At 40.3% G+C, this 18,716-nt stretch overlaps 1 protein-coding gene across 1 annotated transcript in view; it reads left to right on the forward strand.

Moving 5' to 3' along the window:
• TBC1D5 (TBC1 domain family member 5) overlaps window positions 1-18,716 on the forward strand; it is a 197,287-nt gene that overhangs the window by 13,705 nt on the left and 164,866 nt on the right. The window contains exon 2 of the mRNA XM_056858020.1: window positions 15,541-15,607. Within this exon, the coding sequence (XP_056713998.1) occupies window positions 15,541-15,607 (67 nt within the window). The remainder of the gene's footprint in view (window positions 1-15,540; window positions 15,608-18,716) is intronic.

Raw genomic sequence — 18,716 nt, forward strand, 5'->3', positions numbered from 1 at the left:
CAGCAATTCAACCCCGTCAACCACCACCTACAATCTGAAATGGCGCAGTCAAGAATTTGGCCTAATGTCAGCCTAGTCTGCACTTTAGCAGGATGAGGTGGTAGAGTGCCCTATATCACTTCTGATTTACGGTGCTGGAACTCAGAGCTGAACTAGATGAGACATCATTCCCAAGTCTCATTCCCAAGTCTCAATTCCCATGTTGCTGGAGTAATTTAGAAATCTACTCTTGTTGAATGATTTGCAGACTGTTGCCTAGATTGGCATTTCAAGTGTGTGGAGGGCAGAACTACCTGTGTGCTTAAACTGTAACCCAGAACAAGGTACTGGAGGTTTTTTTAAAAAAAAAATGCATTGTGTATATTGAGATGTTCACAAAGCATCACAATTAAGGATTTTTAAATTATTAAATCAGTTTTCTGAGCATATAGATGGCTTAAGGTAAAATCAACATATTAACCAACAGATTTAAGTTTGGTAGCCTTTACCTTCAGACTGAAAGAGGAAGTATACCAAAGCTAAGATGGTTAACGAACAGAACTGCAGGTTCATTTGATCTTCCATTTTAATGATTTTTTCTTCTGCATAAGTTATGCTCTAATAAAAATTAAAGAGCAAGTTGCATTTGGAAGATCAGGTCATCGTAATTCATTGACATTAGGCCACATAACTGAATAATGTCTTACTTCAGTGAAATACATCAAATGAGATCAACAATTATGACTCATAAACATGCCTCGCAGGCATAAAACAGCAGGGAATTAGCATGTGAGGCTGATAAATATGCATGTAAATAAGCTCCCAAAGGAATAACATGGGTTTGATTGATAGGTTTAGAATTGGAACATATGTAAACCCCTTTATTCCTCATTCTGGTGTAGCTAAGTAAAGATGCACTTTACTTGTTAAAAAAGTTTCAATAACTTTGTAAATCTTTACTTCACATCTGTGTGTGTATGATTGTCACTTGTAAGATAAATGGAACTGTCTGCTGGGCGGAAGGCTAGAGCATGTATAAAAGGATTGTTTCTACATGTTTAAATTATGAGTGAACATATTTTGCCCTTGTGACGATATATTTTATTGTATCTCTGTGTGTAGCACTGTGTATGAGTCCTTTAACACTTCCTTCAAAACCTTTCAATTGTTGTTGTAGTATTCGATTAATCGTGTATAAATGTTTTGTGGCAGTTTTCTGAGGATTTTAAATTGTAAATGATGTGATTTTAACTGTTATTGGAATTTATTGTGAGCCACTCTCAGCCTGACTTGGTCAGGAAAGGGCGGGATTAGGGCTGTTGATTCGGTTCGGCCCGAACTGAAAATCAGCCGAATTTCCCTTGATTCGGTGGTTTTTAGTTCGGGACGAACCGAACTAAAAAATGGCGGGCAACCGGGGGGGCCGAATTCAGCGAGTTCGGGAGTTCACGAATAAATCCGGCAAATTCGGCCGTCAGTAAGCAGCATAACCTTCAGTAAGCAGCATTCTCCTCCCCCGGCCAATCGGTGGCCAAGCTGGGTCTTCTTCTAGCCAATCAGTCAGTATTGAGTACTGGAGGAATCAGCTGATGTGCGGCCCGGCCGGTGAGAGAGAGAGAGAGAGAGAGGGAAATCTTTGTGTGTGTGTGCGGGGGTTCTTGTGCACATTCGCTCCTTTCCGTGGCTGCAGGGGGCTCATTTTTTGGGGTACAAACCCCAAACTTTCAGGGGATATTCAGACAAGCCTTCTTAAGAGACCACCCAAGTTTTGTAAACATTGGGTCAGGGGGTCCCGAGATATGGGCTCCCCCCTTTTTCTTTCCATGGCTGCAGGGGGCGCATTTTTGGGTGTGCCGACCCCAAACTTTCAGCGGAGCATCAGACAAGGCTTCTTAAGAGACCCCCAAGTTTTGTAAACATTGGGTCAGGGGGTCCCGAGATATGGGCTCCACCCCTTTTTCCTCTCCCCCTTTTCCATTTCCGTGGCTGCAGGGGGCGCTTTTTTGGGGGTGCAGCCCCCAAACTTTTATCATAGCTTCAGACAATCCTTCTTAAGAAACCACCCAGGTTTTGTAAAGATGGGTTCAGTGGGGGCAGAAATATCGGCTCCCCCCCTTTTCTCTTTCCGTGGCTGCAGGGGGCGCATTTTTGGGTGTGCCGATCCCAAACTTTCAGCGGAGCTTCAGACAAGGCTTCATAAGAGACCACCCAAGTTTTGTAAACATTGGGTCAGGGCCCCCCGAGATATGGGCTTTCCCCTTTTCCCTATTGGGATGAATGGATCACCCTCGAGAGATGCATACATATGGATCTCATATTGGATACAAATGGAATCATATTGGATTACCCAGCCTCCCAGCCGCTCCTGATGGAACAGAAGACAACCACAGTAAGACCCCTTTGGGGGCTTTAATCTGTAATTTTTCTTTTCTCTGTGTGTGTGTGTGGGGGGGGGGAAAGCAGAGTCTGTGTGTGTGTGGGGAGGGAGCAGTTTCTGTGGGTGGGGAAGCCAAAGGGGGCTTTTGCCGGTTCTGCCTGGGGTGTGTGTTCCCCCTCCAGTCTCTCTCTCCCTGGTTTGAGGGGGGGCCTTCATTTTTATGTCTTCAGGTTTTCCCTCATTCATAAGATCAGTTAGGTTATTTTGATGCTTGCTCAAAACTGGTTTTCAAATGGTGACTTAAAGAATGCATCTGCCTGGTCCCAAGTCCAATGCAAAAGGAGAAATTCCACCCCCTCCTGCTCATTATGCATAGCTAGCTGCCTCTGTCCCTTTCCATGGTTTGCAAACTCCCAGGTGTCAGGTGTTGCTTTGCACTGTTGCAAAGGTGCTTGTGTTGCTTTGCACTGTTGCATTGCGTGCTTGTGTTGCTTTGCAGTTGTATTGTGTTGCTTTGCACTGTTGCATTGCGTGCTTGTGTTGCTTTGCAGTTGTATTGTTTTGCAAAATTCTTCACACCTGCCCCGCCCTTTGCATGTTTGCAAAGGTGTTGCTTTGCAGTTGTATTGCTCTGCAAAGTTCTTAGCACCTGCCCCGCCCTTGCTCTCATCAGCTGTTTGTCGGGGCTGGGAGCTTTGTGCATGGGTGGCAAGCTCTGCCCAGAGATGCACATTAAGGGTGGGGGGGACCCCTTTCGCGGCCCATATCTCAGCCCCCCCTGACCCAATCTTTACAAAACTTGAGGGGTCTGGCAAGAAGGGTCCTTTGAAGCTCCTCTGAAAGTTTGGGACCTCTACCCCCAAAAATGCCCCCCCAGAGCCGCGGAAAGGCGCGGTTGTGTTTTTAATGGCTTTATTCGGCCGAATTTTTTTCCCGAACTTTGAATTCCCGCCGAATTGCACGGACCCAAAGCGGGGGAGTTCGGACTTCGGCATATCCTGAATCTAAACGGGCCGAAGTCAGCCGAATCCGAACTATACCGATTTTTTTTTAATTCAACAGCCCTAGGCGGGATAGAAGTTTAATTAATTAATTAAGGGCTCTAGATGGTACACAAATTAGCAGTGGCTAGCAAATTAGTGATAGGAAAATTTCATAGGTACACGCTCAGTGACACAGCCCCCAAGTCATATAACTTGAAATCATATGATAGTGATGGTGTTTTGGTAAGAGTGATAGTCAGAGTTATGAGGGCCATTGATGTTTTCTGTAAATATCTGTCTTTAAAATGTTAAGAGCTAATAGTGAAAAATGTGTCATGTAAGTGTAGTCCATCCTTTCAGAGGTAGACTTGTCCTAAGATCACTGTCTATGGAAATGATCTAACATCTTCCCCTCTGCCTTTTTTCTCCTACTATATTTCCACTTCCTTTGCACTTGTTTTTTTACATATTCAGTTGCCTTGACAGAAGAGGAAGTGCAATGTTCTTAAAAGGGATTTTTGCCTTCTAAACGTACAGTATGCCTTGAACAGTGCTAAGACATTAATAGTGCAGTCTTATGGAAGTGTTACTCCATTCTTAGGATTGCACTGATAATTTTTATTTAATAAAAAAAGCTTCATATTCTCCCTGATGAATCCTTTTTTACACTGTTTACTAAACTGCAGTATTTAAGACTCTAATAAATGCTTTATAACTTAATGTATTTAATGAAAATAAGATTAAGATGTTTTATATCACATATGTAAAGAAAGAAGCCTTATTTTTCAGTCTAAATTTTATTCACATTTTTTACGTGCATCACGTATGACCCTTTGTCACAATTGTGTGGAAATCTTTGTTTAGCTTACAAGTGTCCAAATTTGCCTCTTTCCCCCTAAAATACTTGATTTACCCATTGACTCCTTTGGCGTACCTTACGCTAAACAGATAATTTGTAATTTATATCTCTCACACAGTTCCCAGTTGGATTTCTCATGCACTGAAAAGTCAGAAGCCTGACATTACTGTTCAAAGTTAAGTGCTTGGGGTTAATGAACAGCATTAAATTTTATGAGGCCATGTCCACTAGATGTTAAAAGAAGCTTAAGGGAACTTTCTCACAGATAGAAATTAACACTGGCGTGAAAGAATGCCCGAGGGAGCACAGTTCTAAGTAAAATACAGTTTGGTGGCATATAGATTTGCTATTATTAGTATAAATATTTTTGATAGGAAATTGCTTTTCTCCCTGTAAAATAAATTGCTATTTAGATGTATAGGTACCATTTAAAATATAGACACAGTAAACCAAATAAACCCGTGTAAGTAAATATTTGCATTCTGTCAGGGCTTATGGTATTGAATAGGCATATTTTAATTTATTTATAGCAGGTTATATTTAGGCCATATATGCAAGAAGAATTGCACAGATTTCATTTGGTCCTTGTTTATGTCTTATATTTTAAATGCTTTAATGTTTTTGTGTTTGCTGCCTTGTGGACCCTTATTGGGTAAAAAAGTGGCATAAAATGTTTTAAATAAATAAAATAATTGGGGCCCATACATACAGCTGTGAACACATGAAGCTCCCTTATACTGAATCAGACCCTTGGTACATCAAAGACAGTATTGCCTATTCAGACCAGCAGCGGCTCTCCAGGGTCTCAGGCAGGGGTCTTTCACATCACCTACTTGGCTGGGGATTGAACCTGGGACCTTCTGCATGCCAGGCAGATGCTCTGCTACTGAGCTACAGCCCCTTTGCTTATCCAAAAGGCCACTTCAAGTCTGTTAAGTGATAATATCTAAACCATATTCTTAAGAGTAAATCAGTTTTGTACAATTTTTGTACAATGAGGAAAGGTTTTGTACAATGAGGAAAGGTTGAAGGAGCTGGGTATGTTTAGCCTGAAGAGGAGAAGACTGAGAGGGGATATGATAACCATCTTCCAGTACTTGAAGGGCTGTCATATAGAGGATGGTGCCAAGTTGTTTTTTATTGCCCCAGAAGGTCAGACCAGAACCAACAGGTCAAAATTAAATCAAAAGAGTTTCCGTCTAGACATTAGGAAGAATTTTCTAATAGCGGTTCCTCAGTGGAACAGGCTTCCTTGGGAGGTGGTAAGCTCTCCTTCCCTGGAGGTTTTTAAGCAGAGGCTAGATGGCCATCTGTCAGCAATGCTGATTATATTACCTTAGGCAGATGATGAGAGGGAGGGCATCTTGGCCATCTTCTGGGCATCGAGTAGAGGTCACTGAGGGTGTGGAGGGGAGGTAGTTATGAATTTCCTGCGTTGTGCAGTGGGTTGGACCAGATGATCCTGGTGGTCCCTTCCAACTCTATGATTCTATTAGAGAAAGGGAGAGGCAAACAGTTCTAAGTTCCCTGCCTCAAGGTGGCTTATAAACATAAAACAATAACCTTTTACAAATTGTGAATCAAACAATTACTACCACTAGGGGAAATTAATCACAAAACCACCTGCGCGTTTAGTTCCAAAGCTTTCTTAATGTGAGAATCAATAAACAGTTCCAGTAAAGGCAATAGTTCCATAATGATGGTGCCATCACTAAAAAAGGCAGGCTCCTGTTAGTTGATGATCTAGCTTATCTCCATGAAGTAATCTACCGCATGGGTTTATTTGATGAGTCTAAACAAACCAATGATTCACAAAGAAATGCCCTATATGTTACCCATGATTTACACTCTTTACAGTGTGACTGGTTAAAACCAGTCTCGTTAATTGTGCCCAGAAGATAAACATAAACAAGATCTTTCAAAGCTGAATAGATGTGCCCCTTGCAGCCACATTCTGGACTAGTTGGAGTTTCCAAACAGTCTTAAAGTGTATTACATGAAGTGTATTACAGTAATTTTACGTTGGGGCTAAGCAATCTGGCAGTTACTGTACTCTAATACGGGGCTCATCTGGCTGTATGGCAGCGGCCAAGTTTATTACTAAGAAAGAGGCAGCATTGATACGACAGCCAAAGCTGACGAAGGGTGCCCCTAGCTACAGACCTTAAGTTAAATTCAGACTAAATATTCCAGTGGCAGCATGGAACTCCTGTCTTCCCCCTCCCAGTGCTGCTCCTGGAGGATGAGGGACCCTGAGTGATTATATGAGAGGGATCTGCAGTTACTTTTTCCTTCACAATATGGGTGGTCTAGGTGCAAATGCAGAATCCACCACCACCTCGCATTTTCATGAGACAGAGTCAGCAGCTGACAAGGCAGTAGTGGTACCTGGAGGAGGTTTCTCTTTGTGAGGAGGAAGAAACAGCAGCCACAAAGAGGATTCAGGGGCTGCCTCAGTCTCCGTGCTTCAGCAGCCACTGCCTCAGCACTTCCTCACCTCAGCCACTAAGAGGATTTTGATACTAGACAGAGGGTGATATGTTTTTTACGACATTTACTGGTCACTGCCAGGTGTAAGGTGATGTGTTTGTTATGATATTTACTGGTCATGACATGTGGGGTGGCCATGTGGCAGTGGTTCCAATGCTATTTTGATGTTCCAGTCCACCCTGAACTTAATTGCAGTGACTCCAAATAAGTGAAACATTTTGTAATATCATGTTTTCCTTTGGCAATCTGGCTATCGGAACCCAGATTTCAGGTAGATATTTTAGAATTCCCATGTGAATATGCAATAATGTGTGTCTGTAATTAAGAGGTCAAGAGCATTATACGCAAAAAAAAAAAGTTGAAATGTTGTGTGAAATTTGCCTATTCTTGTTTCATGGTTTTAGAATTCTGGCATTTCCCGATAATTTTCCTCTTTTTTCTTGTTTCTTAGATGATTTAAAATGAATTGTGTGGAAACTGTAAAATAATAGGACAACAGATGTGCAGGGAGACAAAGAGGCTTTGCCTATGTAGAGTAGGCCATGCATCAACAGCTGGCATGTTGGGGGAGCTGCTGAGGATCATGGAACAGAAAAGATCTGCTGTTGACCTGAGACAACTCAGACTGAAGTCTGGTGTCCAGTTTAGCCACAACTAAATAAAAATATCCCCAAACCCAGCTTGAGCTGCACTCACATATGTGCCTGGTTCCTCCCTCTTGTATAGAGTGCAATGAAAGAATTGTGCTTTAGACCGGCTATCTGAAGCATAGGAATGAGGGCTCATTGCTTTAACTGGAGTTAGTTTTCCCAGAATAAGCTGGGATTCTCAGCTAGGGTTTAATTATGGCTAAGGTTCTGGATAAATGGAAGGAAAACGAATCCTGGTTAAGCACTATACCCAGATGTATATGTCGTGGGTAACAGAGTTCATCTTTGTGGAGAAATACCTTCTTACTTTGGATTTTTGGCTTGACAAAAACCCCACATTTAGATTTAAAGATTTTTGTTTCTCCTAGCAGAAGACAGGCCAGAGGAAAGAAGTCCTCTGCTCCCAAGCATCACCCAAGTATCAGCCATAAAAGCTTTGGAAATGCTAATGGCCTCCTGTCCAGAGACAATGAAATGGCCAGCTTCACCTTAGCTTGAAACTGACACCTAAAAGCTGACACTGAGGCTTGGGAGTATGAGAGGCAAAATTGCATCTTCTTGAAGACCTCGGGAAAGGATCATTTGACCCACAGGGGGTGGGTCCCTTGCCACGGAGGGAGAGGGGTTCCTTTTGGCTGATTCCATCTGTAGGAAAGAGCTCTCACACCTGAGCTTCATTTTCATGTCCACCATTGCCACATGGATATGACAAAGGACTGGCTGCTCCAACGGAGACTCTAAGGAAGTGGGAAACCTTTAGCAAACTGACAAGCAGGAAAGGGCTGGACAGAGGTGAGCCAACTGCCAGTCTGCCAAGTTATGCAGTGCTACACTGCAGCCCACCTGCTGAACAAAAGACAGGTAAAAGTGCTTGTGAGGCGGAGTTTCATGGAGGAAGGAAGGAATGGTAGGTCCACGTAGGTATTTCCTCAGCTCCACCATAGCTGGAATTCGACCTGTTTGGGGGGTGGACACTCCACTGTGAGCACTGGTGTCAGTCTACAGGTCTATTGAAAGGTCTTTTCAGACTTTCCAGTTCTAGGACTTTGAAGAAACTGCCCATGCACTTTCAAGTTTATTTTCTTGTGACCTTGAGAATTAGAAAGATTCTCTTTTTAAAGATCTGAAAGCTGTGTGCCTTGGGAAATTAAAGACATCTTTGTTAAGCGCTAACTTGCTGTGTAGTTGTCTTCTAGAGACGTTGCATGTGAAGCTACTTAGAAGAGCATTTTTTCAGATACTCCTGCTTGCTTTCATTTATCAATGTCAGATCAAAGAAAAATAATCCTCAGAAAATTATCAATCTGTAGGTAATTCTAGACCTTAGTGAATATGTCACAGTGATACCCGCTGAATGTTTACAGAAACTTGTGTAGGCTTGCCCTTGTAGTATGTGTGCTGCTGTAGCCATGCAAAGTCTAAGAAGCTTTTCCGTTTGAGATTTTTTTCCTGTCAAACAAGCTGTCATTCTACACTTCTATGTGTCAATTTCACTTTCCCACTTAGCAGTTCATCTAGCTTCAGCTGCTACAAATTTAGGCTGCTCTCCAGAGGGGCTTGTGCACCCATATTCTTTCAGTTTCCCTTGTATCAGCTGCTCTTCGGTGCTTTAACTGCCTCCACCACCACCAGAGGAGTCAAAACATGTTTATTAATTAAACTTTTGCATGTGTTTACAAAAGTTGGTTTCATTTTAGGTATGACCAAGTATTAGATGCCCTGGCCTGGATGGCCCAGGCTAGCCTGATCTCATCAGATCTCAGAAGCTAAGCAGGGTCAGCCCTGGTTAGTATTTGGATGGGAGACCACCAAGGAATACCAAGGTTGCTATGCAGAGGAAGGCACTGGCAAACCACCTCGGTTAGTCTCTTGCCATGAAAACCCCAAAAGGGGTCGCCATAAGTCGGCTGTGACTTGAAGGCACTTTACACACACACACACAAGTATTAGATGAGATATTCACAACATGTTTTAAATTGCATTTTGATTTTACTGGTATTGTGATAATAAATCTTGCACCTCAGCATACCACAAATCTTTTTTTAAAGGATCCTAACTTGTATGTAACATTTAATGATTTGTTTTAGGGATTACTTCCTTTCTTTAGAAATTTGCAAATCTCTGCGCTTGTCGTAGTCCCCTAGCACACACACCCAAACAGTTTCAAACCACAAAGGGGCAAGTCCAATGGTACTCCAAAAATCCAAGTCCAAAGGTTCAAGCCGAAGTCCAAACAGAGCAAACAGTTCACAGCAAGGTCAGGAGTAGATAGACGTGTTGCTTCCACACAGCTAGGCCCTTTCTAGCTGCTTAATCAACAACATGCCACTCAGGCAGCCTGTAATGCCATGCACCTGCCAGCCACCTCAGACCTGCTCCAGCAAACACTCATCCCCGCTGTCAGAGCTGGGTTGGTACTGAGCTGCCAATATAGCACTTCGCCTTCGATCCTGTAAGGTCCTACGTGTTCACCTCCTGCGCCGTTCCTGAGGCTCTGGTGACAAGGGGGGTGAGCAGGCAGGCAGCTGGCTTTCTGCAGCTGGCTCATAGCTGGAGGGCTGAGGAGCTGCTACACTGGTTCTTGGCTGCGGGTTTGGGTTTGGCCCCACAGGGGCTGCTTTTTTCTGTGCCACCTCAGCTGCTGGCTGTATATAGCAGCCAGGGCTGCTGGCTGACTCTTCATCAGAGGAGTCATTGGTGTCCCCTGGACCCAGCTGGGCCATGATAGCACTCTGTTTTTGTGCACTGAACCTCAGTCTAAGTTTTCTCCTCTCCGCTGGGTGACCTTGGGCTAGTCTCTTAGAATGCTCTCAGCCTCACCTACCTCACAAGGTGCCTTTTGTGGGGGGGGGGAGCGATTGCAAGCTGCTTTGAGACTCCTTATGGTAGAGAAAAGCAGAGTATAAAAACCAGCTCTTCTTCATGGTGGAAAAGCATGCCCCCTTTGGAATCCATTTGCTTTTCCTGAGCATTCCCTTGAAAATATTACAAAAAATCCTTGAATCTTTCAAGTTTTCATTTTTAAGAAAGTTCAGTGGAAGCAATCCCACTGAAGGGAAAGACATTTCTCCACAATTAGAAAAGCACAAAGAAATGCTCAATACATAAAGATAGGTCTTTAACTGGAAATTATTCAACTGAGTACAGAAGTCTCATTTCCTAGTGGTGGACAATTCATGGGATTTGTCATTTCTTCTGCCTATCCAGTCAATTCATTGATGTTTATTAGAGTACAGAAGAGTTCAGGTTCTCCCAGTACATGCACACACTCTCCACCCCTGCTCACGTTCTTTTCCCAAATTTTATTTGGCCATAATTGTAGTAATGGGCTGCCTCATGATGAAGAGGGCTGGGTTTGATGACAGATATCTCCATAAGGCTTAAGAATGGAACCACAGTGACATCTGGGATGCCATGATCCTGGGGAATATTGGTTGTTTATGCATGGACGTTTTACCTGAGGCTTGTTGCTCACTTACCTGAGGCTTGTTGCTCACCTACACTTTCCTGTTGCAAATCTATTTGTAATTGGCTATAGTGCTTACTGTGAGAGAAAGGTCTCTCTCCCCCCCCCCCACGGAAACCCAACTGCTGTGTTAAAAAGCATTTTTTTAAAAAACAGAGCTCTCTAAAAGGAACAGGAGGGGAAGGGGAAGAAATCCAAGCCTCGTTTTTAAAATCCTTTCTTCTGCTCAGAAAGAACTCCAAGGAAGCTGGAATCCCCGCCCCTTGACCCACTGCTTTGTAATTGGCTGTAGTGCTTTATGTGAGAGAAAAGTCACTCCCACAAGCTTCTGTGTCCCGCACTTTGCCTTATGCATGGGGATTTCACCTGGGCTGATCTCAGAAGAGATCAAAGGATCAGGTTAATAGAGGAATGGGGAGTCTTGGGATTCACAAGGGCTGGTCACGAGGTCATCTCTAATGGACAGAAAACTCACACATAACTCCAAGAACAACCAAGACAGACTGGGGCGAATGTGAGTGAAAATACCCATGCATAAATGACCATAATTTCTCAGGGCCGTAGTAAAGACTAGAAAGGCAGTATTTTGTGGAAATCCTAATGGCCTAGGAACTGTGGTGGCAGCTTTCTTGAGTGTAATAGAAGCAGCTGTCCTGTCCATACCACCCTGCCACATCATAGAGTGGGAAAGAGAAAGGCAATTGCAGTAGCAGGAAGCCTAGAATCATTCCCATTATTAGCCAGGTCCAAACTTGGTAGAGTCTTCAGAAGCAGCTCATAATAGGCTGAGGAAATCTGAAATGGAGAAATTAGCATCTGACCCCCCTTTTTCTCCAAAATTTGCTGCATTCAGTACATAGAATTCCCTTGATTGTGGCCTTGGCACTTTGCAATATCTAATTTCAGTGCTTTCTTCCCCTAAGACTAATTATATTTAATATTAAGATGTATTGCTGAGAGGGCATATTGAAAAATTGCCTTAAATCTTAATACTTAGCCTTTGATTACCATGTATGTTTATTTCATGAAAAATGTCAACCTTTGCATCGTCTCATAAGCCAATGACCTAGAGGTAACAATTATTAACTGCTATATACTTTTCTGATTAGCAAACCAAATAAAAAGATTTCAGTTTAAACAGCAGCAAAATCTTTACTTGCAAGATTGTTTCAAGATTGGTCTGTTATGTGATCACATAACAGGATTTTCTAAAACACCATAAATCTTGAATATATTTTTCCTTTTTTTTAACTTTGGGAAACTTCGGTAACTCCTTTCGAGTGTAATGTACTTTCAATTTTTGTAGCCTAATAATTATTTTATAAATATCAGAAGTGCAGTGCACTTAATTCTTTAGCTGAAGGCATTATATTCAGTTTCTGTACAGTGCTTCAAGCTTGCTCCATTTAATCATTTTAAAAGCTTAGCTGGTGTAAATTGAATTTAACACTGTAGTTGCAAGGGTGTTATGTAAAAAGTCCAAAAAGAGTGCTTATGGCTCGGGCTTGTATTGATCTTAAACTCTCTAGCACCCTCTGTTGTAATATTTAGGCAACATCAGGTATATTTATCTTTAAGTAGTGGATTGCTATCAAATTTATCAAAGCATGTTAAGCACTGATCCTTCAGATATGTGTTTTGTATTTTGCATAATTTATCAAAACTTAAATTGAGTTAATTATTATAAGTTTTTTTTAAAAAAAATCTTGCATTTTTATTTATTTTTTTGCCATGAAGTCTTACTCTTATATTAGGGCTTCTGTCAAATTAAGATCTTTTGGTTTGCTGTAGTTTTCTTTTTTAAAAAGAGATAAATTCTGTTTTGCGTGGAGATACTCAAAACATTGTAGATTTCATCTGTGGTGTATTGAAGTACACATTGTAAGCCTGGCAAGCGTCAGACTGTAGTGCTTCAAAATAGAAGGAACTTGAAATCGTCCATGCTAAAATTAAGAATTTATAACTGTATGGAACAGATGTTTTCATAAACATTTGCTATAATTAATTTCAACTAGGGGATTGGCGGAACAAAGCAGTTGCTCCCTCCTCTAAACTTTAATGCCTTTTCCCCACACAGCAATCTCAGAATTTTTTTAATATTGTTAATGAAATAAATTGACTTCTCTGTTTGTATTTCACAGAGAGAAAGAGAAGCTTAATTTGTATTATATTCTTGCCTTTGACACAACAGTAAAATGTAAAATTCAGTAAACGGAGAAATTAGGAATCTTCAATAAGGTTTTTTTACTTTGAAAACTCTGTTTGTCAAGGGCTTCTTAACTACAACAGTATTCCCTGCTTGGCTTGTGAATTATAGTTTCAATCCTAGTATAATGTAGAGTTAAATTTGACATACTGCAATTTGTGTGGCCTTATTGTATGTTTACATTTTGTGTATGTAGAATTGATATATATTTTCAATATTTGTGTGTGAAAAAATTATTTAGACTAAAATTTATCTGTGTTCCTATAATTTTTGCTGGTTTCTGGAGTAAAACAATAATTTATTTTTTAATAATATAGCTCTCTTTCTGTGTATAGTTAATTAAATGTATATTCTGCCTTATGCGCCTAAGGTTTGTTGCAAGAGCTAGGATTCAAGAATAGTATATTTTAGTAACCCATTGGACTTCTGCATCACCCTACACAGAGGGAAAGTACCCACTGAACAGAATTTGCTGCACCATCTTGGGTGCCAATTTATTTTCCTTGCTATTTCTGCACTTTATATAAAAATACTGCTTAATTGATAGAGCAGTTTTTAAAAAGTTTTAAAATAAGCACAGCCTAATTGTTCTACACCTGAAAGCTCCAGCGCAGCTGCAAGAAATTTTGAGCAAACCAGTATTCTTGACTGATCTGTCATCTTCAAAGTGTGCAAAGAAAAATAGGTAGCTGTCATTAAAATTACATTTCAGCTTTCAATAACCATTTAATGAGTAGTGTAATTATATAAGTATGGTACCTCAAGTACTTCACTCAATAATTAAAAATAATCTCATCTTTAAAGTGAAAGCTCTAATTATTATTTGACTTAACCAGGACCACTGTTATGATCTCCAGTGGCATCTCAGAGTGTTTTGAAGGTATAAATTAAAACTGAATAAATCATTAAATTATTAAGCTTTAAATATGCGAAAATAGAAGTATGTGATATTTAAAAGTGATGCTATCTCAATTCATAACTTTATAATGCAAGCAAATTCTTCTGCATATCCTTTCCTAAGATCACAAATTATGCACTTTTTAAATAATATATCTTCATATGTGATTATTACCAAACATCAACCGGGAAAATATAATTTAATGCAGTTCTAGTTTCATAGCAGTAATATGTCTTTTTATTTTTGGTTTGTGGAAGATGGAAGTATGAAACAGAACATGTTTATCCTTCTATGCAAAATCTGTTTTTCAGTCTGAACAACTATCTACCGCTGTATAGGGTTAAAAAATAATTCTACATTACCTTGTGTGGTGAAATGTACTGTGTGCATCGCTTTTACTCTGCAGTGATTTTTGTGATTGCAGTACCCCCAAGCAACTTCCACTGCAATTGGCAAAATCATTACAAAGTGAATATATCCACTGTCATCATATATAGTACATTTATGCATACAGTCCTGTTTCAGAGGGCTGGGATTGCATAGGAAAAAGAAGAGTCTTTTTATTGTGTTAATTACAGAGCAGCAATTTCCTACCCAGATCTACTTGGCTTCTGAGTTAGAAAACCAGAGTGTTGGTTCTCCTATGTAATAGTTGCCAATCTAATCACTACTCAGTGGGACAATACCATATATCCTTTGTATTTCATAAGCCTGGCATGAGTATTATGATACCAAATTCTATTTCTGGATCAGATTTCACCATTCATGTATGTGAGTACAGGCCATTGTACTCTTGGCACAAAATTATAATTTGTTTTCTTATTAGGTGGAGGTAGGGTTCAATACTGTAGCATTCTTTACAGTGCAGAGATGAAACAACATTTCAACCTTGTTCCTGTGGTTTGAGTAGTAAAAAAAGAATGCCCCAATTAAAAACCTTGTCTTTATGATCTTAGAGATTTTTGGCGAACTCATGTGTACAGATCTTAGTGATCCAAAACTAGGTGTAACAACTGACTTCACTGGAACACTTTGTGCTTGAGAAGATAGGCAGTGAAAGAAAAGTTCTCTGTGTGTTGTCTGTAGCTTGTTTATGCATGCAAATTACCACAATTCTACATTCTTCAAATGATGGGCATACATGTGTAAACATGCCCACAGAAGCATCATAGGGGAATAAACTACTTTGCACAATTCAGATTTAGAATTCTACTACTAGCATCAACTTTGTTTATCATAATAAGATACTATAATAAAGAACATCAAATAAGATTAAGAATAAATCTTTCCAGTTGGGCCCAATCCAGAGAACCAAAAGAACACTAAAAGGTTACCTTTGTGCATAAAATTTCCCAGTGCCTAGTGCCCAAATTTAGCAACATATAGGTTGTTAAAGTATATGGATACAATGTTTCTACACTGTTGGATGCAGTTATTCCCCTGTCCCTTCAGTAGATTTTTTCACACTGAGTAAGATGAACTTTGCAGTGAAATATACTTCCATACCCACATTACGTTCAGTGGATCAAGATAATTGTGTATGACCTGCCATGGCATAGTGTAAAGTCTAATATTTTATATCCTTCATTCTTACTAATCCCAACCAACATGTGGTCTTGTTTGTCCTCCTAGGGGTGTCAAATGAAAATGGAAGTATTCATCATGGTTCAGATTCTGATGGAACTTTTCTTTCCTATAGGTGAGTGTTTGTGGCTGGATGGCTTTTCTTACATTTACATTGTTAGAGTAGGAATATGCTGATTTTTTAAAAAAGAGTACTCTCCAGTTTAATTTCATATTGGTTGTTTTGTGAAATGTTTGCAAAAAGTGAATGAAAAGTACTCTCACAACAGCTCATGTTTTGAATCCACAGAAACAGATCCTGAAGATATACCCCAGTGTGTTACAAAATCGTACCGACCTTTTGATAAGGAAGTGTTTTGTCTGAACTTATGAGAAGTCTTAATGGCAAAAACTCCGACTCATAATGATATGAAACCAAGGCTGCCAATATCTGATTTTAACATATGCATATAGTAAACATTATTCCACCTAAATTTATTGTCGAATATAATCCAGGTCAGGAAATACAGAGCTTAATAGAGTTTTTTTAGTATTGCTTTAGTACATTTTTGAGACTTTTCATACTGGAAGACAGCTAAAAACAAAACTAACTTCTCCCTGTGTAGTCTGATAATGTACAAAATAGGTAGAAACTTACTTGTACATTCTGTCTAAAAAAATGTTGAGAGAGATATGGGAGAGTATGCATTCGGGATGGAACAACAATGACAGAAGAAAAATATAACTGATAATGCTGTTATTGCTACTTGCAGTGTTACTGGGAAATGGTTTGAAGTCTGTGATGGCATTTGCCAGTGGAAAGGTCCTATGAGGAGATTATCCTGTTGAGCAACTCTTTAGCTTTTCAATCAAATATCGATCATCCTTATTATAACGGTCCATTTCATTTGCTCATGCTTTTTCTGCTGCTTCCATCCCTGCAACTGCCATGTGGTGTAACGTTATCAGCACTTCCATCTTAATGGACCATTGGGATTGGTGGGAAAACCACTAACTATGTGGCTACAACCAATTACAAATGTTCAGTTTCTATGGGACAGGTGGATGGGTAGGCTGTCACGATGCTTCTAGAATAGATGGCAAGAGCATCTGCTTCCATGTCATGTTATGTATGAAATGTCCCCTGTAAGAGCATGTGAGTAAATAGCTAGAAATCATATTGCATAAGGGAGAGTGCCTGCCTGTAAAAAGAAAAAATTATATATGTAGGTGCATAAGTGATATATGTATTAAAGGTAAGAAATGTGACCAGGGTGTGAACAACTAAAAGAGTTTATTTTTAAAAAAACAAATTTGGGACACTTAGTTGCCTCTGAATGTGTAGGTTTTGTCACCATGGCTAGTAGCTGATGATGGGTTTATCCTTCATGAGTCTGGCTAAACCACTTTTAAAGCCATCTATGCTTGTAGCCATTACTACATCCACTGGCAGTGAACTGTGCAATATAATTGTGTGTTGAGTGAAGAAGTATGTCTTTATGTCCATGCTGACTCTGTTGCCCATCAACCATTGGTTGCCCCCAAGTGTTAGTGTTATGGCACAGGGAGAAAAACGTTTGCTCTATCCACTTTCTCCAGTCCATATGTAATTTTATAAGCCTTTATCGTCCCCCCTTATTCGTCTTTTTTTTAAGCTGAAAAGCCACAAACGCTTGAGCCTTTCCTCTTTTCCAGCTCTGCATTTTTTTAAAAAAATTTTAGAATGATGGCTACAACTGAACACAATCTTCAAAATTCCATACAATAGAATTACTATACTAACAATTCTGATTTCATTCTCATTCCTAATAATCCCCAGCATGGAATTTGCCTCTTTAGCCACTGCCACACAATTAGTTGATATCCTTATCAAGCTATCCACTGGCCTTGGCAGTTCAAACCCCATCGGTGTATATTTACGATTAGGATTTATCATTCCAGTGCATATCACCTTCCACTCATGTACCCTGAACTTAATTTGCCACTTACGCAATGTAGGGATATTCTCCTTCAGCGCTTCACGATCTGCCTTGGTTTTCCCAAGTAATTTGGTATTCCCTGCAATCCTGGCTGTACATTTCATACAATAGTTGATCACATAGCATTTGATCTATATTATTCATATCAAATTGGACTTTATTATTGAAGGAGTCATTAAATACAGACTTGACATTGTGTTCTCTGCTAATTTTCATGAAGTCAAGTGTTATAGCCCTAGGAGTTTGTGTGAGAGTATCATAGTTACAAGATTATTCCATAGTAATTGTGCTTTTAAAATTACAGGTAGAGAATAACTGTGCTAAAATAACATTAAGCCATTATTTTAAAATCAAGTCATTCCTTTAGTGCAGTGCCACAGCATTAATGTATTGTTACAATTAGAAAGAAAGTGAAAATGATGTAGCTAGGTCATACAGTATATTAAAGGGGTGGGGGGAGATCTCTGGCTTTTAATAGTTGGCAGACCTGACACTGCTATTAAGTAGTATTACAGCATTTAAGGTGTGAAATGAATATTTTATGCTCAGTAACAAGTAACTCCAAACATATAATGAGGCTAGCTGTAAATTTTCCTGCTCCAATTGAGAAGTTTGGTTGCAAAAAGGTAGACAAGATAGTTATGAAAAATAAACTAAAAGCATTATAATTTTTAATCAAAATATGCTTAGTTAATTATCCATTACAATGTTAACACAGCCATCTTGGAAAATATACATATTATCCCACCCCTCCCCCACTACAGCAGGGCTCGGGGCAGGTAACAAGGCAAATATACATTTAAAAATAGAAACAGTTAAAATAGATTAAAATCCATAAGATAATACAAATAATAAAGATGGCGCCCTGAGCTCCCAGCAGAGCTGACTTCCAAAAATAATAGACCCTCCACAGAGTAAGTGGGGAGGGGGAACGGGGGGAGCATATAGAAGGGAGGGCTTTGCCCAGTGAGTGGTAGATGTAAGAGAGCAGCTGAAAGCCCTCAACCATGTGCCTGGTGGAACACCTCTGTCTTCCAGGCCCTGTGGAACTTGACTAGATCCAACAGGGCCCTGGTCTCCTCAGACAGAGAGTTCCACCAGTCAGGGCCCATGACCAAAATGGCCCTGGCCCTGGTCCAGGACAATTGGACTGCTCTCAGACCAAGGACTTCCAGTAGATTTTGAGAACTAGAGCGAAGCATCCTTTGGAGGGGAAAGGTAGTCCCCCGAGTGTGAGGGTGTGGGAGAGGTGGTCCTGCGAGTATG

Source organism: Euleptes europaea, chromosome 11 (assembly GCF_029931775.1).
Source record: "Euleptes europaea isolate rEulEur1 chromosome 11, rEulEur1.hap1, whole genome shotgun sequence".
Lineage (NCBI taxonomy): Eukaryota > Metazoa > Chordata > Lepidosauria > Squamata > Sphaerodactylidae > Euleptes > Euleptes europaea.